The following is a 24,741-nucleotide window of genomic DNA, read 5'->3' on the forward strand; positions in this document are numbered from 1 at the left end:
ATAATAGTGACAGGTTAAAGTGAAACTGCCGCTACACGGTTATGAAGAAATCGAGAGTTGCAGCAGCGGTTTCGCGAAAACAAAAAGAACAGTTGAGAGTTCTGCCCGAAAGGCGAAGCACAGAAACCGAAAGCAAGGCTTTGTTTTGTTCTCGAGCTCCTCGGACGGTGTCATTTTACCAAGAAGGCTAGGGGGCTCCATGCCGGTGACACAGCACATGAGAGAGAGTGACATTTATTATCATAGAAACGCTGGAAGGTCAACCTGAATCAAAGTCCTCACCTGCTGCTCAGCATAGGGAAAGGAAACGATAGTAAAGATAGAGAAAAAGAGAGGTGTCGAGGATGAGACTCAATTTCTGCCTGTCAACAGGAATAGCGCGTTGCCTTCTAACAGAAGTTCCACAAGACAAGCAAACTCCAGTTGCGGTGCACAAGATCGACGGAAGACAATGCATGGAGGAAATAAAGATTGAGGAGAGGCCCTGACGTCACTTTTTGTTAAGCTTCCGTGACGCCGGAAGTTGGCTTTACTCCGCCATCTTAAAGCCGGGGCAGATACCATCTCTCTCGCTTGCATTTCTCGATTTCCGTAGTGATCTGGCCAGCGGCTTTGAGTATAGCCTCAGCCTTCGGCGAAATTCTGCCTTGTGCATAGTTTCTGACCGCCGTCTTCGAGCTACTGAGTACGTATCTACAACTGGGGTTAACGATGGCTAGGGCTATCGCCACCTCTTCCGCTACCTCGGGGTTTTTTAGACGTATGCTACAAGAACTGACCAATTGTTTCTCGGTATTGAGGACGGCCACTGCAAAAGCACGTCGATCCTCGTATTCTACCGCGTTTACGTACAGCGCTTCCTTGTTCCTACCGAAGGCTTGGAGTAAAGCCTTGGCTCTACTCTCTCTTCGACCCTGATTGAATTCGGGGCTCATGTTCTTGGGTATATTAGCCACCTGCAGCTTTTCCCTGATCGCGCTTGGAAGGGATGCCTTGTCGCCGTGCTGCTTGTGATAACTTATCCCGAGTTTGTTCAGGATGCTCCTGCCCGTTCGTGTCTTCGCTAGTCTTTCGAGTTGCGAGATTTGGTGTGCCTCAATTCACTCTTCAAGCGCGTTGTGGACGCCCAGCTGTAGCAGAAGTTCCGTGCTGGTGCTGTATGGAAGGCCCAGTGCCATCTTGTGTGCTCTTCTAATGAGGGGGACCAGTTTGGCATATTCGGCCGCGTACCAGTTGTGGTTGGCGGCAACATAGGCAATGTGGCTAATAACGAAGGAGTGTATGAGTCTGACGACGTTGGCCTCCCTCATACCCTGATGTCTGTTGGTGATTCTTCTGATGAGCCTCATCGTGTTCGTGATCTTAGTCTCCAAATGCCTGACCGTTTCTCCGTTGCTGCCGTTCGATTCTATGATGAGTCCGAGCACCTTAATCTGCTTCACCCTGGGTATTTCTTGTCCGTCTTTGGTGCGCATGCAAATTTCTTCGTATGCAACATGCTGGATGTAAGCCTTGGGGGGTCTTCCCCTAAGCGCCGGGCGGTAGAGGAGGAGTTCCGATTTTTCTGGCGAGCAGACGAGACCGGTTCCGACGAGGTACTCTTCCACCACCTCGACCGCGGTCTGTAATCGCTGTTCGATTTCTCCGTCGCTTCCCTCGGACACCGAGATCGTAACGTCGTCCGCGTATATTGTGTGATGCACTCCCTCGATGGCGTTGAGGTGCTCGGGGAGGCCGATCACAATGAGATTAAAGAGCATCGGCGAGATGACCGAGCCTTGCGGGGTGCCGACGCTGCCTATGTTCCTGTCTTCGGATGCGAGTTTGCCCAGCGTTAAGGAGACTTTCCTGTTTGTGAGGAAATCGTTAACATAGCTGTACGCTCGGTTTCCTAGATTGAGTGCGGCAATGCTGCGTAGTATGGCTGCGTGAGCTGCATTGTCGAAGGCTTTCTTGAGGTCTAATCCTAGAATGGCCCTGGTACCTCTTGTCTTGTTGTCTAGTATCTGGTGCTTGATTTGCAACATTGCATCCTGCGTAGAGAGATGAGCTCGAACCCCGAGCATGGTGTCTGGATACGCTTCCACATCGTCTAAGTGTGCGTTGATCCGGGTGAGGAAGGCGTGCTCCATCAACTTGCCGACGCACGACGTAAGGGATATTGGTCGAAGGTTGGCCAGATCTGGGGGTTTCCCTGGTTTGGGGATGAGCACCATTTTTCCTCTTTTCCACTGTGGTCACTACCAATTCACTACCAACTCCTGCAATTCCACTGCCATATCGTCAGCGCGCCTCTTTTACCGTGCTTGCCTATGTTGGTCTGGTCGTGGGGTGGAGGTCTGAACGACCCCTGATGCTCCTGCGGCGTTTACAGGGGTGTCGTGGAATTGATTAGATGCGACCCCAGTTATGGGGGCCCCTGCGGTGGTAACTGGCTGCAGCTTGGCTACTCTTAGACTTAGGTTGGCCACGCTGCTTTCGAATTTGTCAAGTCTCGACATTATGGTCGAGACCGCCAGCGTGAGGTTGCCGACGGCTTCCGCTTGTTCTTTGAGTACATTTTGCATTTCTGTTAATTTCTTCCCTAGGTCTGCCAGTTGTGATCCGGTTTGGCTGCTAACGGCTGGAGCCTTTCTCTTAGGTGGCGGAGGGTTGTCGTCCTCCTCCATGCTATTATTAGGAGTTACCGCAGCTGCACCTGCACTACAAGTATTCAGACGGGGAGATATCTCCACCCTTCGGCTATTCTTAAGTTCCTGGATTTCTCTCGTGAGGTGTGAGATTAATTCTCTCAACTGCGCATTCTCCCGTCTCATTTCTGCTATTTATTTAGAAGCGGCAGTCTCCTCAGTTCCGCCGCGGCGCGACGAGCCTTTGACCGCGTCTGGCCAGCTCACCTTGTTGGTGGCCTCTTCTACCGCCGGGCCGCTTCCGCTGCGGTGGGAACGAGAACGCGTACGGCTCCTGGATCTGTTTCGGGCCGGTCCGAGTGTGCGGCTCCGTGATCTGGACTTTCTGGTTCTCGAGCGGGCCCTCGAGCGTGAACGGGGCCTGGTCTCTCGGGAAGGGCGTCCAACTGTTTCCCTCGTAGCCTCCGATGCTAGGAATTCTTCCTGTTGTCGTTGTCTTTCCCAACGTAGTCTCTTGACTATATATGGCGTTTTGAAGCGAGCCTTGCAATTCTTATCGGCCGTTAAGTGCTCACCCCCGCAAAGTTGGCAAAGGGGGCTGCACTCGTGGTCGATACCTGGGTTGGCCGTGCCGCAGCCTCTACAGATGCGGCCCTGCGGACTGGGGCACACGTCCACGCGGTGGCCCAGTCTGCCGCATTGGAAGCACATGTCAAGTTGTTTTCTGTACAACGCGCACTTGATGAGAGCGCCTCCGTAGCGGACAAAGGATGGAACTTTCAGTCCGGAAAACAGCACGATGACCGTGGTGGTACTGGTGAGTCGTTTCGCAGCGATTGCCGTAGGATTCTTGGGGGTAACGACCTGGGCGGTGATGTCCCGGGGTGAATCTTCGAGAGGTATACCCCTGATGACTCCTTTGGAAGTTAAGTCGGGTGCCGATTCATACGCGTTGGTCTCATAGGCCTGGCCGTTGACCACGAGGTGCTCGACTCTTTGGTATCGGTCTGCGTTGGCTTCACTGGGGGTACTCACTACGATGATGTTCTGTTGTACGTTGAGGCACACGGTGTCGTCTTCCCTGTGCTCCCCGGGTATGCCAGCAGCTTGGTAGACGCACGAGGCTACTCGGGCCGCTCCTAATTCGCCAATCTTGAGGCCTCTCTTTGGGCGGATGATAATTTTGAAATCACTCATCGGTAGATATGGCATGCGGCTGGCTTTGACTAACTGCTGTTTCAGTTTCTGCTCGCGCTTCTTCCTTCCGCTGGTGCCGAAGTGGGCGCCGAAACTGCTAGTATTGGATCTCTCAACGGCTTGCTTATTCGAGCCGACGGTACTCCAGCCCGTGCCGGCCTCAAATTCTTCTTGGGAAATGTTCTCCCCTTGCACGAGAACCTCCATTTCTTCCGTCTGCGAGCGAGCGTGGGCGCGCCGCGTGTACTTTTTTGCGGGGGCACCTATAGGCCTAGGGTCGCGGCAGCCACCGCCGCGGCTGCCGGTGTGGCAAAGACGGAAATTTGGCGTAGGAGTTCGAAAAATGGGATTCCCACCTTGAAGTTGGTATCGGCAGAATCTTGGTAACTTGCTGCGTGAGATGGTAGCAAAAACTGTGATTTTCGGTGACTTCCCTGCGAAATCATTGAACGAAGACGGAGCCGACGTGAAGTGCATCTACCTTCCTCGGCCACCTCTTTACAAAACGAGGTACCGAGCTACAGCTTGATTGATATTGTGAAACATTAGGAAGAAGTCGGAAACAATATCTTTTTTTTAACTTCTTGGAGTAGTAACTAGAGTATGTAATGCTGACGCTTGTAAGAGGTTAGAGGCCAGAGACCGCATTTTCTTATGTTCTGACTGGTTTCCCGGGTGGTTTCGTTGTGTACTCGCAACGTGCCCGGATAACTGCTCTGGCTTATTGGTTCAAGGTCACGTGAAAGTCACCCACAACGAGTGCTAAAACATTATTTGCTTAAAATGGAGCTAAAGTGAATCATTGTTTTTTGATGCTCACTCTGCACGCTATAACAAAGCACATATGGCAAATAGTGACTTTTCACAAATCCTGTATTGCAATTGAGAGTGCTTAACCTCCCAGAGCGTTATGGGACTGCTGAGAAACAAAATGTGAGCGTGAGAGGTCCCCGCTTATTATTGTCCATTTGAGGTTCTTAACGTGTACAAAACGAGGTGCCGAGATATTCATGCACGTTAAGAGCCTCAAATGGACAACAATAAGCTGGGACCTCTCACGCCCACATTTTGTTTCTCATCAGTCCCATATCGCTCTGGCAGGTTAAGCACTCTCAATTGGAATACAGTATTTGTGAAAAGCCACTATCTTGCCATATGTGTTTTGTTATAGCGTGCAGAGTGATCATCGAAAAACAATGATTCACTTTAGCTCCATTTTAAGCACAATATGTTTTTAGCACTCATTGTCGGTGACTTTCACGTGACCTTGAACCAATAAGCCAGAGCAGTTATCCGGGAACGTTGCGAGTACAAAAGGAAACCACCCGGGAAACCAGTCAGAACATAAGAAAATGCAGTCTCTGGCCCCCAACCCCTTACAAGCGTCAGCATTACATACGCTAGTTACTACTCCAAGAAGTTAAAAAAAAAGTATTGTTTCCGACTTCTTCCTAATGTTTCCCAATATCACTCAAGCTGTAGCTTCTAGTATGCCGAAGTTTTATTTGCTATTTCCAATAGCGGCGTTCGAAAGGAAGATACAGGGCGCCATAAATTTCATTGGCGTCTTTTGGTGTTGGGAACTCGTTTTGTGTCGCCTCAAGACATAGCACCATGCTGCGTCGAGCCTCCTTCAGGGTGTTGCGCTACTGAGCACGAGGTCGCGGGATCAAATCCCGGCCGCGGCAGTTGGATTTCGATGGAGACGAGAGGCAAAAACGCCGGCGTCCTGTGCATTGGGGGCACGCTAAATGTCCCCTCGTGGTCAAAATTGATCCAGAGTCCTCGCTGCGGCGTGCCTCATAATGAAATCGTGGTTATGGCACGTAACACCGCAGAATTCAATTTATTGTTATTGTAGCTGGAAAGTGCGCTCTGTCTCACTGGCGTCTTTCGCGGCCTGTCGTGCAGCCTTAAGCCGGTTTGCTTCCTCTAGCTCGGCAGCGTCCATATGCATCAGTGCACAGTGTAGGGTGGTGGGCTGTGCCATTGCGAGCGTGCACTGAACCTATTGCAAGACTGTGGCTAGTATCATATCCATCCAATCTGCCTAGCGGGTTGCAATTTCATGTTTACATTTCTCCCTTAAGGGAGAGGCAGTATTTTTACTTACAGGCAGAGTGTGCAGAATGCATCGCAAAAGAATACAATGTTTTTCTTCCGTAGTTCACGGCACACGTTGTCTTTGCATGGACGCCATAGACATACGAGTCGACTGACCCCTAGAAATTTGAAGGGTGAGGCTACGGTAGAGTTAAGCCACAGGGCAGTCACCGGGAGAACGACAGTGGATTTAAACTTTTAGGCTGGTTGGTGAAATGCGCAGAACAAAGAGAGCTGCGGGCATGCGAGGTGGACTGTTCACGTCAATGCGCGGCAAGGAAAGCGAAATGTCAAGAAGCAGCGGAGGGACACTTGACTGACAGGACGAACTGTGGCAGCCGTGCTCCCTGCGAAGAAGAGAGGGCAGAATGCGAACGCCAAAGCAGGTTTGAGTTGCGCGAGTGGATGTGCGTGAATGCTCTCAGCTATTGCTAAGTGATATGTGAGCTGCCTACAAAGGAGCGAAAAGAAGCGCAGGAGACTGTACAATTATGGTAGGCTACTGAACTACATTAGGCGATCAAGCCAAGCAAAATTGGAGTGGTTTAATACAGGCAGGAGTTGTTTAAACCAGGAGTGGTTTAAAACAGGCATTACAACATTCAGAGGATGGCATGAGCGTCGCTATGCTCTTTGATGGAAATTTTCTGATTGGCAATAGTTCTTTGATCTTACAGAGAGCAATGACAGCGAAAACAAAGGAAACTAAGTGGTCCTAGTGACAAAGCATCGCGTATCTGACTGAGGTACAGAAAGATGGAAAACTTTTGCATGCACATTCATATTGGAAAACTTATTCCGCGGAAATCCTCAAGTTGAAGAAAGTTTCGAAGAAAAGAAAAAAATTATCATTGACATGACAGTCACCTGAAACAGCAAAGGTGATGATGTGAGATCATTAAAAATGCTGTGGAGATTGCGCAGCATCCCATCATTAAGTGATAAGCATGACCATTCTCACTTAAGGGCATACTTGCGAAGAAGCATGGCTCATGTCCTGGAATGGAACAGTGATGTGTTTTTAACGCAATGACACCAAATACGTAATACTCCGGTCAGCTGCTAGCGTGGCTCAGCATCAACATGAGTGAAGCTGTTTTACAAGATTTCGCAGGGAACCTGAATCAGAAAGCCAAGTGGAAAAATGTCGGTAGAAAAAGTGTGACGTTGAAGTTCAACATCTCTGAGGAGCTCAAGTGTGGCACGCTAGTGCAAAATGAACTTTTTACGGCAGCAGGATATTAGCGTGATAATCACTCTCGAAGAATTTGATGTACAGGGGTGTAGACACCTTACGCCAGGATAGCAGTGATCGTACAAAGGATACCGCTAGAGGCAACCTTTTGACAACTCCGGTTGTCGAAGCTTAGGCTCGAACAATACTTGGTTCGACCACTGCTCATAACTTCAAGCCACCATCTTACCTTAGACTTCTGACTTTTTGAGTGTTATTGCCGGATAGAATCTCACCTAAACTTGTCAGAAAAGCATAAGATAAAGGTTCGGAAGTTTAGCTTCACTTTGTGCACTAGGTACCCAGGTGGCGCACCAAGCATTCACTAGCATTCTGGATACCCTCACATTCGATATACCCCGAAGAAACAAGCTTTGACGTAGATCACGCTGTGCGATTCCCCACGGAATTAAATGACTGGCGTCGAGTAAAAAAAGAAACAACAGAACTGCGCTGTAATCTAAGGATCGAAGTCACGGCCACGCCTACGAGCAAATATTTCATTGCATTTTTATTTAAACATTGAATGGCAATGCAGGAGCGGTGTAAGGATCCAAAACTAATCTGCGTTCACGAGTATTATTGTGATTACCAATCTTTGCATCATCATCATCATCATCATCCTGATTGGCAAAGGCCTTTTCCATACTTCTCCAACTACTCACGTAGTAATTGTGCCCATGTTGTCCCTGCAAACTTCTTAATCTCATCCATCCACCTAACTTTCTGCCACCCCCTGCTACGCTTCCCTTTCTTGGAACCTAGTCCGTAACCCTTAATGACCATCGGTTATCTTTCCTACTCTATACGTGTCCTGCCCATGCCCCCCCCCCCCAGTTCTTTTTCTTGATTTCAACTACGATGTCATTAACTAGCGTTTGCTCCCTTGCCCAATCTGCTCTTTTCTTATCCCTTAACGTTACACCCATCATTCTTTATTCCATAGCTGGTGCGTCGTCCTCAATTTAAGTGGAACCCTTTTCGTATGCCACCAGGTTTCTGCCCCGTAATTGGGTACTGGTTTGCATACTTCCTTCCATCCATCCATCCATCCATCCTCTGACACCAACTGAAGAAGTTCAAGTTGTCTACCAGCTTAGGCCACTCGGCTATGTGCTCATGATCCTGATGTCGTCATAATAGTTCCATGATTGTCATTGGGTCTTCGTGATCTGACTCTCTTCATGCCGTCATCGTCAAGCGTTCTCCGCCGACCCAGTTGCCGAAGTTTAATAGCTTAAGCCACTAGGTAGTAAGCTCCAAGCTCGTGGTCATTATGCCGTCGTGGTTGTTGCATAGTCATAATTCCAAGCTTTGTCAGGCGACTATGATCATGCCGTTATCACGCCATCGTTGTCATTGATCCGTTGTCACATCGCCATTGTGACGCCAGCACGGTCACTCCATCGCTGTCACTGCAGGAGGGGTATTCCGTAAGAGTCCGCCTAGTGCACTGTCTATTTCGGCCGTTGCTGATTGGCTAGGGCCGCTCGTCTCCTCCTCTCCGTACAGCTGCAGCCAATCACTTGTGACTGAAATCCACAGTCTACTAGATGGACTCTTACAGAACACCCCTCTCCCCAGCTTCGTGACGCGGCTATCCCCACGGTATTGTCATCAAGCTATCATCGTCGTGGGAGCTTCATGACACAGTCATCCCCATGTTATTAACGTCATACACAAGTCGTCATCGCATTGTATGCGTATTGTTGCCACGCAATCTTCGCCACTGAGTCGTTGTCGTAAAGTCGTCGTCATACATTGCTTGTCGTACCGTCGTCGCGATGCCGTCACAGTTGTTCAGTCATCACGCTTCTAACTTCTTCATCCGATTATTATCACGCCGTCGTCTCGCGCTATCATCACCACACAGTCGGCGTCATCAATTGTCGCCATGCCGTCGTCCTCACGCCACGGCTTCACCATCGTCATCACTTCAGAACGTCATGTCATCTCTTTGTCGTCATAACATCGCGGTCGTTCTATCACCGTCATTTCTTCGTCATGATAATATAATTATGCTGTCGTCACTTAATCGTGATTATGCCGTCATTGTCATGCAGTCATTGTCATTGTGTGCGTCATTAACACCGAGTTGCTGAAATTTGTATAGCCACATCTTGAGTCCATGTCACGCACTAAGCTCGTTATCAAAAGGCGCTGTCAGGCGTGCAAAACGTTTATAAAAGCTTACATTATTCCAATTCAGTAATAAAATAATGTATATCTAGCTGCTTTACGCATGGCTGGGTAATGAGAGTCGATATTGTGGCCTTTTCATGCAGAGGTTTTCCTGAACTCAGCACCAACACAAGCTCTACTTCACCGACATTCGCTCGGGCTTGAACACCGGTATACATTATTACTGAGTGAATGCCAGTCTGAATGTATACCTGCACATGACTGAGATCATAGACTTATGGGTTCCTTAGATGTTACCATCAGAAGTTCTGTAACTGATGCTCTGTACCACTCTTCTCGGATGATTACATGCCATGAGAAAATGTAACAAGTAAACATCCATTCAATATAAAGTTAGTCTAGCACACAAAGTCAGCCTTATGTACAGATCTTTTTATGGCAGAGAACACGCTTGATTTGTCAGTATTGAATACATGCCCGTTTTCGCGACATTGATGTGTTCAATTGAGTGTGCATTTGAATTCGCTCTCTGCAGGTTGGTACGGCTACTCACTTCCACCACCATACTGGCGATTCTTCTACGTGCAAGAACAGTGCGCGGTTGTTAGAGTACCTTCTCCTGATTCTGAAATAAGTAGTAAGTACATGAATGCTACTTCAGAGTTGCATTCTCACTTTCTCCTACTATGGGGTACGGGGCGCCTCTCGCGGGCCGCTGGCAGAACTACTACCCATGGCGCGCGGCACGGTCCGAGCTCTGCTAAGGCCGCTAGGAATGACCACCTGTCAGAGCTAGCTGACTTCGTGGGAAGAATAAAAGTTCGGCAGCATGTTACGCTCTTGCAACACGTGAAGCTGAAAGTCTGCTGCACACGTGGCAATGTATTAAGTTATACTATCGGAGGGGTCAGACTTCTTGCAAGACATAACGAGCCGCAGTGTGTAGTAAACGTATGGCGCTGTGTGTTGAACAACTGAACGACACATGCGGGCACCTAATGCACTACCTAAAGGTTCTTTCATTCTTTCTTTTGTTCTCTCTTTCCGTGTTACTTTCGTTTTGCTTTCTTTGTTCTTTCTTTCTCTCCTTCATTTCCTCTTTCATTGTTTCTTTCCTTCTTTCTTTCTTTCGTTTCTTCATTCATATTCAGCCATTACTTCTCAGCTTGCTTAGGTGGTATGAGCGATTCCTTGGTTATTCCCAAGATTATTTATTGTCCAGCAGAGCTTTCGCCAACGGGGCCTTAGGTCTCCCACGTGGAGACATCGAGCTGTTGCCTCGCCGCCACCTCGGGGCCTTCTGGATGGCCCAGAGTTGGTCACCGAGGCTGGGCATAAATTGTATTTTTTGCTGCTTCAAAGGACTAGACGTCGCTTTTGGGGGGTATGAGCTATTGCAAGGAGCCGCTTAAGGCTTTCGCCTCAACAAACCTAGGCTGTTTTTGGTCCCGGTGTCTTCCTTGAGGGCAAGGGTCTCCTCCGAGAATTCAGGGCACCACAGGGGTCAGTATTACCTTTCGCACACCGACTGTAAGAATGCAGACATCGTTTTATCGGACTGCATTTTATTGAGGCGCAAGCAAAGCTTAAGTGTGCTATATAGTGCAGGTTATTCTGCTTTTTGCATCTCGTGTTCTAACCTTGTACTCCAGTGTAAACGTACAATAATGCATACCTTATAGAGTGCGCATTGTAAATGTGCATGCACTTTCATGACTGAAGACGCAAAGCTATATTAAAAGTAAAGATTTGTGCTGGCTGTCACAGGTGGCAAAGCCGCAAAAGCTCCGCAAAAGTGCACGGCGACTGTTAAATAACATTTATCATAATCCCCGCACCACACGTACTTTCGTGCATTGTGCCGTAAGACTGCACCGTGAAATTCCAGCGCATTGGCGTATCGGAGCTCCGAAACTAATACTATTTTACCGCATCGCTTGCACCTAGCCGTCTTGCAGACACATGTCGGCAGATATAGCACGCTGAATATAAGAAAAGGTGCTCCGGTTATAGAATTCCTAAATATGCTACCCAAGCAGGAATAAGCAGCACCTGAAATGTTTGTTTTGTTTAAGCGTACATTCGTTTGGGGGAAGTGTACAGCTTTGCTAAAAGACAGGTTTTCGGTGGTCTTGAGATCTAGTAAACACGACTGATAAAAGAGCTGTTAGCGTCTGACGTAGACTTTCGAAACTTCTGGCATCAAAGTGCGTACACGACCTCAGCACTGGGTGAACGATGAGGCTGCTATAAGCAGAGAGGTTGAAGCAGTCTCTACTTGGTATCATGCAAGTTTCCAACATTTTGGAGGATATTTCAACATCTACAAATTAGTGTTGTAAGGGCCCTCTTAAGTAACCCATAATGTCTGCTTTTTCTCTTAGCTGTGCTCGAGGCATATTTCATAATTTAGCACAGACCTCGGGCTATTAAACCCTTTTGTGAGCACCATCTTAGTGACATACATTCGGTGGCATAGCCACATCGATTGTGAACCTCGTCCTGCTTACTTTAGGAAACCATTACCATAAGGTTAATGAGATGATGCAGAGTCACGTTATATATAAAGACAAGAATGTCGACTCTGAATTTCAGTTAACGTCTTTGGCCGGAGAATATTATAAACCACATCATTTATGTCTTTCACTAAGTAAATATGACATTCTTCACTTTTTATTACATTCTGTTTAATGTCGTTTAGGTAACGACTATGGAAACAAGGTTCATGTTGTCTGACCGTACTGCGCATAATCGCACTGTGCATTTAATTATCTCTGGCGAAGTTCTGTACGTTGTTTTTGTTTCTTTCGTAGTCTTACTTATATTTGTCAGTAAATTGCTATTTCTTCTCTACCCGAAGCATTGTATGATTTATTTTTACTCCTTTTTTGCTGTATTACTTGTATCTTCCCTTCATGCAATGCTCGTTGGGGTGCCTGTGGGTAACTGAATAAAACAAACACAAAAATAAGACAAGGTGCTGTGAGAACACGGCATTTTTCGGTCTTCAGCAGAATATATTTCTGCGGCAATGACTCCTTAATGTTACATTGTAGTGGCGTGGGAATCCTTTCGTGTAGCGTCACAGGGATGACTAAGGTCCGCTGAAAATCCGATCTCCATTAATTTCATGCAGTGAACACTGCTAGCCTTGTAATACGTGCAAAGTTCATAAGATAACAGGTAAAGTCAAAACCTTAATATTCGTCATTTCTCATCCGCAGGTGTCCGTCCACTGTCGACGCAGGCGTTACCTTCGCTTTTACAAAATGAAAACTTTTTTTTTCAGTTATGGGGTTTCACGTGCCAAAACCACTTTCTGATTATGAGGCCCGTCGTAGTGGAGGACTCCGGAAATTTCGACCACCTGGGCTTGTTTAACGTGCACCTTACTCTAAGTACACGGGTGTTTTCGCATTTCGCCCCCATCGAAATGCGGCCACCTGCAACCTCGTACTTAGCAGCCCAACACCATAGCCACTGAGCAACCACTGCGGGTTGAAAACATACTCATGAATGCGCTATGACTACATTGCCGGGCACAAATACTTTATTGAACGACCGTGACAACTTTGTGCACAAGAAAGCCAACCCTAGGCTGGCGCCGCACAGTGGGAGAAACAGCATCTTTCTTTCGGTACCTAAGCTTGCAGATAATACAAAATATAGGTCATCTTAAGTGAAACATAGTTCAACAAGTTTGAATATTCACGAAGAAGGCCAATTTGGTGAGGATGCACACGAATGAAAGTTCGAAAAACAATCTCAAGTGGTCTCGTGTTATCTTTCATAGTGCCGTGAAAACCAGCGCGAAATACTTGCGAGAGAAGTCTAGAAGCGTCGAACTGCCCTATCGTGCAATCCTTCGCCCGGTCATCAAGGTGCATTCTAATTCATTGTGTAATACGCAAGAAAAAAGAAAGTGAAGATGATGACAAGAGAATTCCAAGTTTTCTTTCTGCAATTAACTCATGTGAATAGTTTAGTCGAACTTGGTTAGGACGAGGATGCTCATGCACTAAATGTATTGCGATATTCGAAGCAGTCCGAGATGCCCCAACTTTCCTTTAACGAATGTAAAGGAACCTTTGCGACGTGTTTAGGAAATACGAACTCGTTACTCCAGCGAAAAACAAAAAGACAAGCAAGGAAGAAAACGGTTTCCGGAAAGTAAGCTTACGCGTAGTAGGCAGTGATTTTTTCTTATGCCGTGATGCCCGAAATTTGTGCACCTGCTCTAATCACTTCGAAAAAGAAAGTTTGACAAAAAAAGCAATAGAAGCAGCTACCATGAACGCTGCGTTCGGTGCGTGAAAGCGGCTTTAGAGAAATGTCAACGGACTTTCCAAGTTCAATATATCCAACGTCTCGTTCACTAGGAGGAAGTTAGTTCACGTGAGTATCAGTCATCAACCTACTTGTGTGTTCGATATAGAGGGTAATCAGGTTTATACCAGTTCGTTGTATTCGTTTCGATTGCACTTTATGCTTTAAAATACTCAGATGTGAATCGTCTGCGTATACTTTATTGAACAGAAAGCCGGTTTATGAGAAGAGAACCTTCATTTTCCCCGAATTAAGTTTACACATATACTGTAAGATTTAAATACTTGAATTTCGCAGCTTCTCTCTTAAGAAGATACAAAATCTGCCTACGGCGACATCCCCTGTAGGCGGCTTGTCAATGTTGCATTAGTGAAATGCTGACGCCAACCACATCAGTAATCTTATTCATTCCAGGTACAGAAGACACCAGTGAAGAACGAAAGCCTCCCTGTGAGCTGTGGGTAAACGCGGGCGAAGAGCGCATGGAAGATTTCAGGCGCATAAGCTCTTGCTGTGATGCAGTCTTCCGTGAAAAGTGCAACGCGACACGCGTATATGAAGTGTTCGTACCCGACAAGTGCGTTCTGACAAGTACGTAGCCCCGGCAATTAAGGAATTTCGCAGCACAAGTATTGTACCGCATTTGTGCTCCCGGCAAGTGGGAGTTGCATGGCGACTGTTCTCGTAGCTCCAATGTCTTAGTGTCCAAAATAGATGTTCTGTACTTGTGACGCAGGTCTGACGCGGCCCTTGCATTAGAGTTATATAGTAGCCCATTGTTCTGACCTCTTCACCAGTCAGGTATTCCCTATAACTCGCATAGAACGTATATAGATTTACTGTTTACTCTCTTGGCTGTACTGTGTCAGTTACGTGCGTGCAGTTCCCACAACGCTGCGTATAAATTCTCCTCTGCCGCAGTTATCATTTTGATAAATGTTCTCTACAAGTTCACTAAACATATAATGCGAATCAATACCGTAAATGTATCGTGTACAAACTCATTAATACCTCATGGTTAAGATAAAGAAGAGCACCAGTTTGAGTCCACATCTCACTTATTATTTCACTCTTAAAAAGTCGCTAAACCGTTTACAAGCGCAGCAGTTATACAGGCCATTATTAGTAGTTTACTACCTATTTATTAACCTGACCGGTCCACAGGTACGCGTAGGTTGCGTTCTTGATAAAATTACCTGGGACATGTCCATGGTGAAACATACGTGTAACACTGGTCGCAATACAACCCAATAACTGCAGTTCTTAAAGGGGCCCAAAGTGTTATGCGATCATTAAGGGTGCTCATATCTGTCCATGCTCTGCGTTATGCAAAACAGGTTCTTTAGTTATTAATAAAGCATAGGAGCTCACCGTTATAACCTGTACTCAATAGAGCATGGAGTTATATATAAGCATAATGTCGTTCTCCTTCCCCCCGCCCTCCCCCTTCCCCCCAAGAAAAGTCGTGTAGGAGCCCTGACATTGTATTACGCGATGAATTGTTTTTAGTTGCCCTTTGTCCTTTTCCATGCAGTGTAGGTAACCATAGGCTTATGTTCATGGTAAGCATGATGACTACGTATTTTAGTTGAAGGTAATATGAATACGACGAAAACAATCTGGTTGTCGTTTGCTTTTGATTTATTTCTTACCTGCATTCTTATGGATTTAGTACCAAAGCAACTTAATCTTTTTTCTTGGAATCAGAGCTTAAACAAGGCCACACTATACTGTTAATAATGATGATGATGGAGTAGCTTGTAGCGTTCGTAACCATGCCCTATCTGTTACGGTTATTACCTTCCCTGGAAGGTAGGTGCTACTAACGCTACCCTTATTAGCTGTGGTTATAAGAAGATAGTGAATATTGTGACAGAGTAACTACCATAAACTGGTAGCTAAATCGAGCTTTTTCTAAAGAAATCCTTTACAAAACTTCGCACTAGCGCTTTCATAGAATTGTCAGGAAGTTATTAATCAGTAATTACAATTTTCGTTCACATAGAGAACAAATTATAAAGTCTATAGAACATAAAGCGCACATTATAGCACAAGTTAGTAACTCGACGAGCCTTTTGAGGATAGAACTCAGCAATAGTGGCTTTCGGTTACTTTCTCACGCAATATAAAGAATCTGCAACTAAGCACAACAGATTGTGCATTACATTTATGCCTAAATACATATGGTGTCTCTGACTCCGTGTCCTCAGCAAGAATGCAATGAAAAAAAAAAAAAACACAATTGCTACGTTATATTCAAGAGTCCATATGTTTTTTTTTTTTGCTGTTGGAGATGTCGTACCTAATCCGCTTTAGCGCGAACGATAATTATTTTGGTTTTATTTGGGAAAGGAAGTAATACAGTTTTGGATGCTGTCTGTTAACAGACAACACGGCAACGCAAGAAAAGGACGAAGGAAGATAAGTACACAAGGCGGAGACCTATCGTTGCACCTCCTGCAGAGCGATTACGATGTACTTGCCCTACAGGAGGTCTACGTGGTTGCTAGTGACTTGCGCCTCCCTGGATACAGTGGGTACTCCAGCAACCTACTGTACCCTGCCTACTTGCACGGCTGCCCCCTACTTGGAGAATGACTATCCCCAGGGCTCTCCACGCTGCGCCATCTACGTACGTCGCGAGCTGCTAGAAGCCGAGGTGAACGTGGCTGACCTGACGGGAGGGCCTATGGAGTGCTGCGCTGTGACCATCAGACTCCAAGGGGTGGATACACTAGTGGCTTCCATCTACGTGCGCCCCTGCCAACGATGAGACCCGTCAACCCACCTGCCGCTAGCCACACGACTGGCCGTGACTTCCTCCTTTGCGGGGACGTGAATGCACACCACACGTCCTGGGGAAGCCGCAGATGCTGCAAACGCGGAAATGACCTAGTGGAGGTGTTCCGGAGTTTGGGACTACGGGTGCTTAACACTGGACATTTCACCTGTATTGAAAGGGGAGGGCGCGCGACCTGTACGGTCATCGACGTGAGCCTGTCGACTGAAGGAACGAACTATAGCTGGACTACTCAGCCAGACTCCTGGGGCTCAGACCACCTGCCGATCTCTATCAGGCCGGCGGGAGGACCCCGGACCAGGCAATACAGCACAGTTGACTAACTGCCTTCAGGAACCAACTCACCTGTATACCAGAGGAGATGGACTTCTTCCCATGCGTAGCAGAGGCGGCGCAAGCTGCAACAATCTACTCTCTCATGCACGAAGACCATCCTGCTCCTGACCTTCGACACCTCAACCTCCGTGCCACCAGACGCCGCGCAGAAAGATGAACGATGAGAACAAGGCGGCCAGAACATCACTCTGAGTACAACCACATCGATGCGGCCTGCCGGCGGCATGCCAAGCGCCGCCGACGACAGAGTTGACAGGGAATCTGCAACTCTGTGAACCAGGCCAATGGTGGTCCTCGAGCCTGTAGGCTCCTGCAGTCTCTGCTCTCTCGCCCAGGGGTACGCCAACCAGTATTATGAGCGGCTATCTACCTAGACATCAGCGATGCATCCCTGGCAGAGCTCCTAGCGGACCGATTCACAGCCCACCCAGTCACTCAACCAGCGGTTACATTGCATTTCCCGTCCCCAAGGCAGCCTGGTGGCTTCCATCCAGCCTAGACATGCAGCCAGATTGATGCCCTCTACCATGATCTACTCCAGGAGCACGAGCTGACATCAGCTCTGGTAAAATCCAAGCGCCGTAGCACCCCAGGAGCTGACGGCATCACATTCCAGTTGCTACGAAACCTGGACAAGGGGTTCAGATGGGGCCTTGAACGACATCTGGGAGACCGGCTCGCTACCGGAGACTTGGCTGACAGCAGTGGTGCTACCCCTCCGAAAACCTGGGCGACCAGCCACGGCTATCACCTCCTACCGGTATCACCTCCTGAAGCCAGTATCATCGACTTCAGCAGCCTGCAAGCTGATCGAGACCGTAGCACTCGGACGGCTAAACTGGATTGCAGGAGCGGTAGGGTTCCTGCCGGAGCAACAAACAGGCTTCCGTCGCCACCGATGCACTGCTGACTCGATTGCAGACGTGATCTCCACCTTGGAGGAGGCAAGCGAGAGGTGGCCCTCCTCATCTTGCTGGATGTCCAGAGTGAATTCGATGTACTGCCGCACGAAGTCATCGAGAACGCACTGTATGAACTTGTTATCGTGGGCTGCCTCCGGCAGTTCATCAGCTCATTCCTAACGGGGTGTGCACTTCAGGTGAGAGTCGGCCAGACTTTGAGTACATCCAGCAGGGTGGTTACGGGCGTGCCCCAGGGCTCCGTCCTGAGCCCATTCCTATTTAACGCGGCATTGGCGGGACATCCGGCCGCCATCCCTGCAGACCCAAGGTTTCCGACGCAGTGCTAGGTGTATGCAGATGGCATGGCCCTATGGACGTCTGGACCCAGACGGAATCTGCAAGCCATCCGGTCATCATTGCAACGATCTTTGGATGCAGTAGCTGCATACTTCCTGAGCATCGGACTTCTGTTTTTCCTCACAAAGACAAAGGCTTTGCTCATCCATCCGTTAGCTCGTGTCACCATTGCAAGGCTGGTGCTGGGTGGCACACCCATCCCATGGGCAAAGGAGGTCACATATCTGGGGCTCCAGGTGGACCACCGTCTCACATAGATACCCGCTGCTAAGGCTGCCACCATCAAGGCTCGCAGGGGGAGAACAGCTGTCAGCCGCCTACTCCAGCGAAAAAAAGATGCACATTACGATGGGCATTACGTCTCTACCATGCTGCCACCCCCTCCATGTTCCTGTATGCTCTGCCTATGGCGAACCTAACACCGACCGGCATGAAGCAACTTGCTCTGGAACATAGGACAGCCATACAAACATTGTTAGGACTTCCACGCCACTTACCGGTGGCTGCTACACTGGCGGTGGCCCAGGCATGGCCTCTCTCGCTGCTAATCCTGCAGCAAGGGCTGCTCCAGATAGACCGCCTACACCACACTCCTGACGGCAATTCCCTGGTGCGCAGACTGCGGAGCCGTCTCTCCTCACTGATGGGCAGCGTCTGCGCACTGTACGAAGAGTCAGTAAGCCAGTCCCCCACAGCAGTGATACCACCCCCACTCCACCAACAGCCATAGGAAGTCCATCTCCAGTTGGAGGGAAAATAGAAGAGGTCTCCACCATGCGAGCTGGCGCAGACAGCGCTGTCGAAACTGCACGTACTAGGTGGGCATCTCCACATCTTCACTGATGGTTCTGTCTTCCCATCTAATGACTTGGCTGCCGCGGTCTGCATAGTACCGGCAGCTGGAACGACCCTGCAATGCCGCCTCCAATTTGCTGCGAACTCAACAGCAGCAGAGCTGGCTGGCCTCCACCTGGCAGCTGAATTCCTTATGGAGCACCCACCGCAGGTGCCCGTAGCCATCTTCTCAGACGCTAGACCGGCTCATCAAGGACTACTCGAATCCGATCGAGCTGGAGTAACTGTCAACTTGCTCCTAGGTAAGCTCTTTGCTATTCAGAGGAGTGGCACTCCCTCTCGCTCCACTGCCTGCCCTCACACGTAGGGATAGCTGGAAATGAAGAGGCAGATGCTGCAGCCAAAGCAGCCGACAATGCTCCCGTTGCGGTTACCACTGCGGCAGCTGCATCGGACTATACACGGCACCGGCTGCTCAAACTGCTGAATACAGTGTACACGGACGCGCGGGTGGCTAGCGGTAAGCCACCCCAGCCCCTCCCCGAGAATGGACTCACGAGAGGAGAACAGGTATTCCTCCTGCGCCTCAGGACAGGCAGCGTTTGGCCTGCCGCCCAGAAATTCAGCGTAGGGAGAATCGCATCACCTGCCTGTAGCAGGTGCGGCTCCCCTGAGACCCTGGAGCACATCCTATGCCACTATCTAGTAGTAGCCTCTCAACGACAGGAGAGGACAGCCGCATACCGCCACCCCCGCCTTCCAGCCAACACAGTAGAAGACCTTCCCTTCCCCCGCCTATCCCCGGTCGCAGCACTGCAGGCTTTCCTCGAGTTTGCTGCTGCGGCCGGCCTTGCCGCCTTGTAGCCAATCCCCCGGCCAGCTATCCTTGCGGTGTCCTGGCATGACACGCTGCGACAGCTTCCCACAACCTACTGTCTTCCCTTCCTTACTTCTCCTTTTTTGTATCTCTCTCCTCCTCCCCCCTGATGCTGTGCCATGCTCCATCACGGGTAGCAAAAAATAAATAGCATCATTTTCTCCTTGTATACATATATATATATATATATATATATATATATATATATAGAAGGAGAAAATGGAGAAAGGGCGGGCGCACGTACGTGTTACAATCGGCCTGCGTGGGACAGTGACACCAGCCGTGCGCTACTGCGACGAATCGCTTCGTGAAGCTGACAATGAATTCCCTTGTACAGACTAGCGGCAACACCAAGGCGAGACACGTTTGGCGAATACACTGTCAATGAATGCGACACTGCCGCCAACACTGACACTGGGAAGATGAAACTCCTGAAAAAGCGTATTCTACGCTGCTTCCTCAAGGCCACTGCTAGCCGCCAAGGCCAATTGGCAGACGCACCATCTAAGGTTGGGCCATCCCAGGAACCAAGACGCGCCTATGGAGTCAAGCGTGACAACCTCTCTACAAGGGTCCCCATTCTGTGTGTGGGGCAGTGACTCGGGTGCCCTGGCAGTATTTCTTCGCTTGCGTTCAGTAAATAAAGGTGAGGGAGTGATTGTGCACACCCTCGCCCTCAAAGCGGATCCATCGGCGACTTTGGACGCAGCGTTTGGATGAAGGTGGGACGGTAGATGCTACTGGCCTAGGGATCCAGGAAGCACTGAAGGATTTTAAGCGGACTTTTTCGGCTCCTATGGTGTTTAAATGCAGCCATGCTATACTGTTGAGACGCCACGTTCTCCACTCCTCATGTAGATATTGTGAATAAATCGAGTGCTCTTCATTCACGATGAGAACCTATTACTTCCTTCAACAACGTCCTCAACGTGGATGAGCCGGACATTACAGGTTGAGAACGGGAGAAAGCTGAGCTAGTTGGTAAGGATTGGTTGGTAAGTAAGTAAGGCGTGCAGACACAGACACAAGAGAAGTGAACAACACGAACACCGACTATCAACTGAAGGAAGCACTGAGGCGACATTTCCTTGATTTTCGAGCAAAATCACGTGTGTTGGCAGTACGCCTCTAGATCCTCGAAACCATTGTTAAACACTCAATCCAAGCATTAAAGAGTAGTAAAAAAACGGGATTGTCATGTTGTGCCTTAAATATTCTCTCACCAGATCGTGCTTGCACAAAATGAGCGCCAGTTTTAATGCACAGGTCCGGCGACTATTAGAAGCAGGGTACCCTAGCTTAGCAGTGGCCACTGTGACTGAACGCCTAAATAAGTCGATTTCGAGGGGGACGGACGTGATTACGGAGGGCAGATATAGCAAAAAAGGGTAGTGATTATTCCTCACATTTATTCACTACCGCACAGGCTTAAAAAAAGTTGCAGGCAGATATGGTGTCAGTGTTGTTTTCGCTGCTCCCCATAAGCTAGATAAGATATGTGCTTCCGTGCAGAGAGAAAAGGAGCAGGTCAAAGACGAAAAAGCAAACGATATTTGTCCAGTGAAGCACATCAAGAACAATTTTACTGACTGTCGTATAGGTGTGGTATGTGAAGTTCCCTTTAGCTGTGGCCATTTCTACGTAGTACAAATGGGGCGGTGTATCAATCAGAGGTTAATGGAACATAAAAACTCGTTAACCGGTGGATCACCTTCTAATCTTTACTTACATTGCGAAGACTGCCAAGATTGTGACTGCACGCCTGAGTTAGATGAATGCGTGATATTGCATAGGCATAGTAATGAAGATACGCGTCTCATTGTCGAGGCATGGCATATCAATGATGGTGGAAGTGCGTGCGTGAGTCAGGCTTCGAGAACCTTACATAAGGAAGAGATCAAATGCCTTAAAAGTTACCTCTCAAGTATACCGGCACTTGTACCCGATTGACACGTGGTTTTACCTTTCCAGCGCATGCACAGATGAGTTTTGATGAGATGAGATGAGCTTCCTTCAGTTGATAGCTGGCATTCGTGTTGTCCATTCCTCTTCTCTTGTGTCCGCGTGTGCACGCCTAACCCCTTCTTTGCATTACAGTCACCTGTAACATAGTTACGCGTAGATATTTACCATATTTTGTGCGGTCACAATGTTTCCGGAAGTAATGCCTCTGAAAGAACTCTGCTTCACCGAGGTAGCAGATGCGCTTTTAACAGCACTCGCGGGAACTGGTTTTACATCAGAAATTCAGGTGAATCAAGGGTCAGTATTCACTAGCTCACTCACTTCCACATTCTTACAAAAGTGCGGGGTAAAGTTAATACATAATTCCGTCTATCACCCTCAGTCAATTAGCCTAGAGAGGTGATATTCAGTGCTGAAGCGAGTTTTGCGGGCACTCTGCTACGAGCACAAGGAGAACTGCGAGAATCGTGTTCCGGTTACGTTGGCTGCTTTGCGAACAGTTCCTCACGAGGCTACAGGGTTCTCGCCAGCAAAACTACAGTGCCTGGGAGGATACTCCGTTCCCCACTGAGAATGTTGAGAGAGATGTGGGAGGAAAGAGGAGGGAGACAAAAATAGGTAGACTATATACGTGCTAAAACTGCTAGAACGGCTAAGTACAACACAACGCCTAGTAGAAAAGAACATTGGCGTGGCACAAAAGAATGCCAAGCTCTATTAGGACAGATAGGCGAGGCTTCGAACCTTTAACTCCCGGGACCAGGTAATGATCCCCAGACCTTCAAGAAACAATGAGCTTGAAGTTCACTGGCATGGACCCGTGAAAGTGCTGCGCCAAGTTTCACATACTAACTCTGCCCGGTCGCATAAAGGAGGTGCGCATATACCCCTGCAATTTCATGGAGCCTTACGTGGAGCGGAGAAGGGTTGTTAACTTTACCATCAAAGAGCCGAAGGACATTTATATCGAGTTTAACGACTGTAAGGCGACCTCCAATTCTGACATCGGCCTTTGAGAAGTTGTAGAACACTCGGTAAGCACGGACGCTCTTAAAACACGAGCAGCTGGACTAGCTAAATGCGCTGCTAGGTGAATAGCTCGATAGATTGAATATTTCGACCTGACTGATAACGCATGAACTAGACCTGACATCAACAGAAGCCGTAAGCCTCACAGAGTGTCTCTACGACAGGCAGAAATTATGTTTCGTAACGTTGCCATTCTGTTGAATTTCGTGACTGTTGCAATCAACCCTGATAAACTTCCTGTTGTAGAGTGCAGTTTGTACAAAAACTAAATAAATGAACAATCAAATAAATAACTAAAATAAAGTTAGTAAAGACGCGTGTCTGAACTTTTTCTTTAGTTTTCATAATAACACATTCTTATTCTCCTGTAACTTATGAGTGAAGTTGTGCTTTCTGAAAACTTCTGGCTTGCGCGAGTGCCGTTGACGGCATAGTGATGTCCGTGCACGTGCTCGCTTTCCCAACATATTCTTCTCTATCGCTCCCTTCTTTCTGCTCCCCTTTTCGCTTCCCCCAGAATGGCGTAGTCAACCGGTGTGTTGACTGGTTAAAGCACCTGCCTTCCATTTATCTCGCTCAGTCATTGCGTATAATATGATCAAATAACTAATTGACTTGCAGTATGAACAGTTTCATTCTTCTGCTCTAGTGGTTTCATATGATGCTATGTCATAAATTATGGCGCTTACTTTTCTTGCAATTAGGTTGCTAAACTCGTGCTTCTTCTCTCTTTTTTTTCCATCACAGGTGCCGTAAGGCGTAGTGCCGCATGTTGAGTTTCCCAATGCCTTGTAGACAAAGATTTGCACCTCCAGCGAAGCCTTGCCTCTAATGCTGCGCAATAAAGCTGTTACACATATACTGTTTCCGCAATTGTAAAGAACACGTGCGTGCCAGTCAGGGCTTCCGCCATTTTACACGATTCGGACAAATGAAATATCAGGCACAGCGAAGCTGTACCAGCGAGTTCTCACACAGTTCAAAGAATACTATGGGGTGCGTTTGCTGGGTCATAGCCTCAATCGAAGGCTCGAGTGCGGTCTTGGCTAGCTGCTTTAGTGACGGTATTCGTGCAGCTGGCATTGCAGCATCACGGAGTCAGCTTTCACCACGGCAGCTATACAAACCTCTAGCTGACCTCCAATGTGGAGACGGTATAGATCGACGTGGGAGCCAACAACTGCTGAAAGTAGTTGAAATAGCCGCGCATATATGTTGTCTTATATTCGAACACGATGTGCACAAGGTAACATTTATCTAATATTTTATGGTTCATTATGTTTAAGAGAGGATTAGGGAATCCTACGCGCGTTGAGTTGCGTTTACATTTTATTACGACCATGCCTTCGAACGCCGGCTCTCACTGCCGCACGTGAACCCTTGAGGGACTTCTCTTAACGGCTTCGCTGTCAAATCAACTAAAATACTTGAGAGCTGCCTAACGTGTTAAAGCCGGACAACGATAAAGATCGCAAAAACTGTGAAGAGAAATTGACCTGCAATAAATCATCACTAATCATTGCGTAAATAAAACAAGGCCACAAGGTCTCGTATTGGAGCACAACCATAGCTCCACCTATACAGGGTGTCTCAACTATCATGAACCAAGATTTAAAAACATGCAATCGCGAAGGAAGACCGTGAATGCAGCCAAAATTGCCGCGCGACTGGCCGCTCTAGGCACTTTGCGTGCATTCGCGGGCTTCTTTCAAGCTCGGAAAAACACTCTTATGTAGCCAGCATTGAGCAACAGAAGGCTCTATCGGGAGTTTTTCATGATGCTCTACAATTTTCTCATTGAATCTTTTAATATAATTATAATATTTGAGAAGTTGATAATTTAATGAAGGCTAATTGTGTAATTAGGCGGAATGCAACAAAATAATCCGACTGTCTCCAAGCTACAGCAGATAATACGTTGGTGCTGTGCAGCTACATGGGATTTGCATATTTTAAATCTTGGTGCATGATAGTTAGGGCACACTGTGTAATGTTTGCCTTGGTAGAAGCAACAGCACCTTTCTTCGCAGCCGTCTGGCACTGCTATA

The 24,741-nt window shown here is 48.0% G+C and overlaps 1 protein-coding gene across 1 annotated transcript in view; it reads left to right on the forward strand.

Moving 5' to 3' along the window:
- The window catches only part of LOC142578083 (uncharacterized), a 41,918-nt gene extending 18,366 nt beyond the window's left edge, over positions 1-23,552 (forward strand). Inside the window, exons 4-6 of the mRNA XM_075687500.1 lie at positions 9,842-9,943; positions 14,047-14,223; positions 23,441-23,552. Of these exons, the coding sequence (XP_075543615.1) occupies positions 9,842-9,943; positions 14,047-14,223; positions 23,441-23,469 (308 nt within the window). The 3' untranslated portion in view covers positions 23,470-23,552. The remainder of the gene's footprint in view (positions 1-9,841; positions 9,944-14,046; positions 14,224-23,440) is intronic.
- Positions 23,553-24,741: the final 1,189 nt, after the last annotated feature.

Source organism: Dermacentor variabilis, chromosome 4 (genome assembly GCF_050947875.1).
Source record: "Dermacentor variabilis isolate Ectoservices chromosome 4, ASM5094787v1, whole genome shotgun sequence".
Lineage (NCBI taxonomy): Eukaryota > Metazoa > Arthropoda > Arachnida > Ixodida > Ixodidae > Dermacentor > Dermacentor variabilis.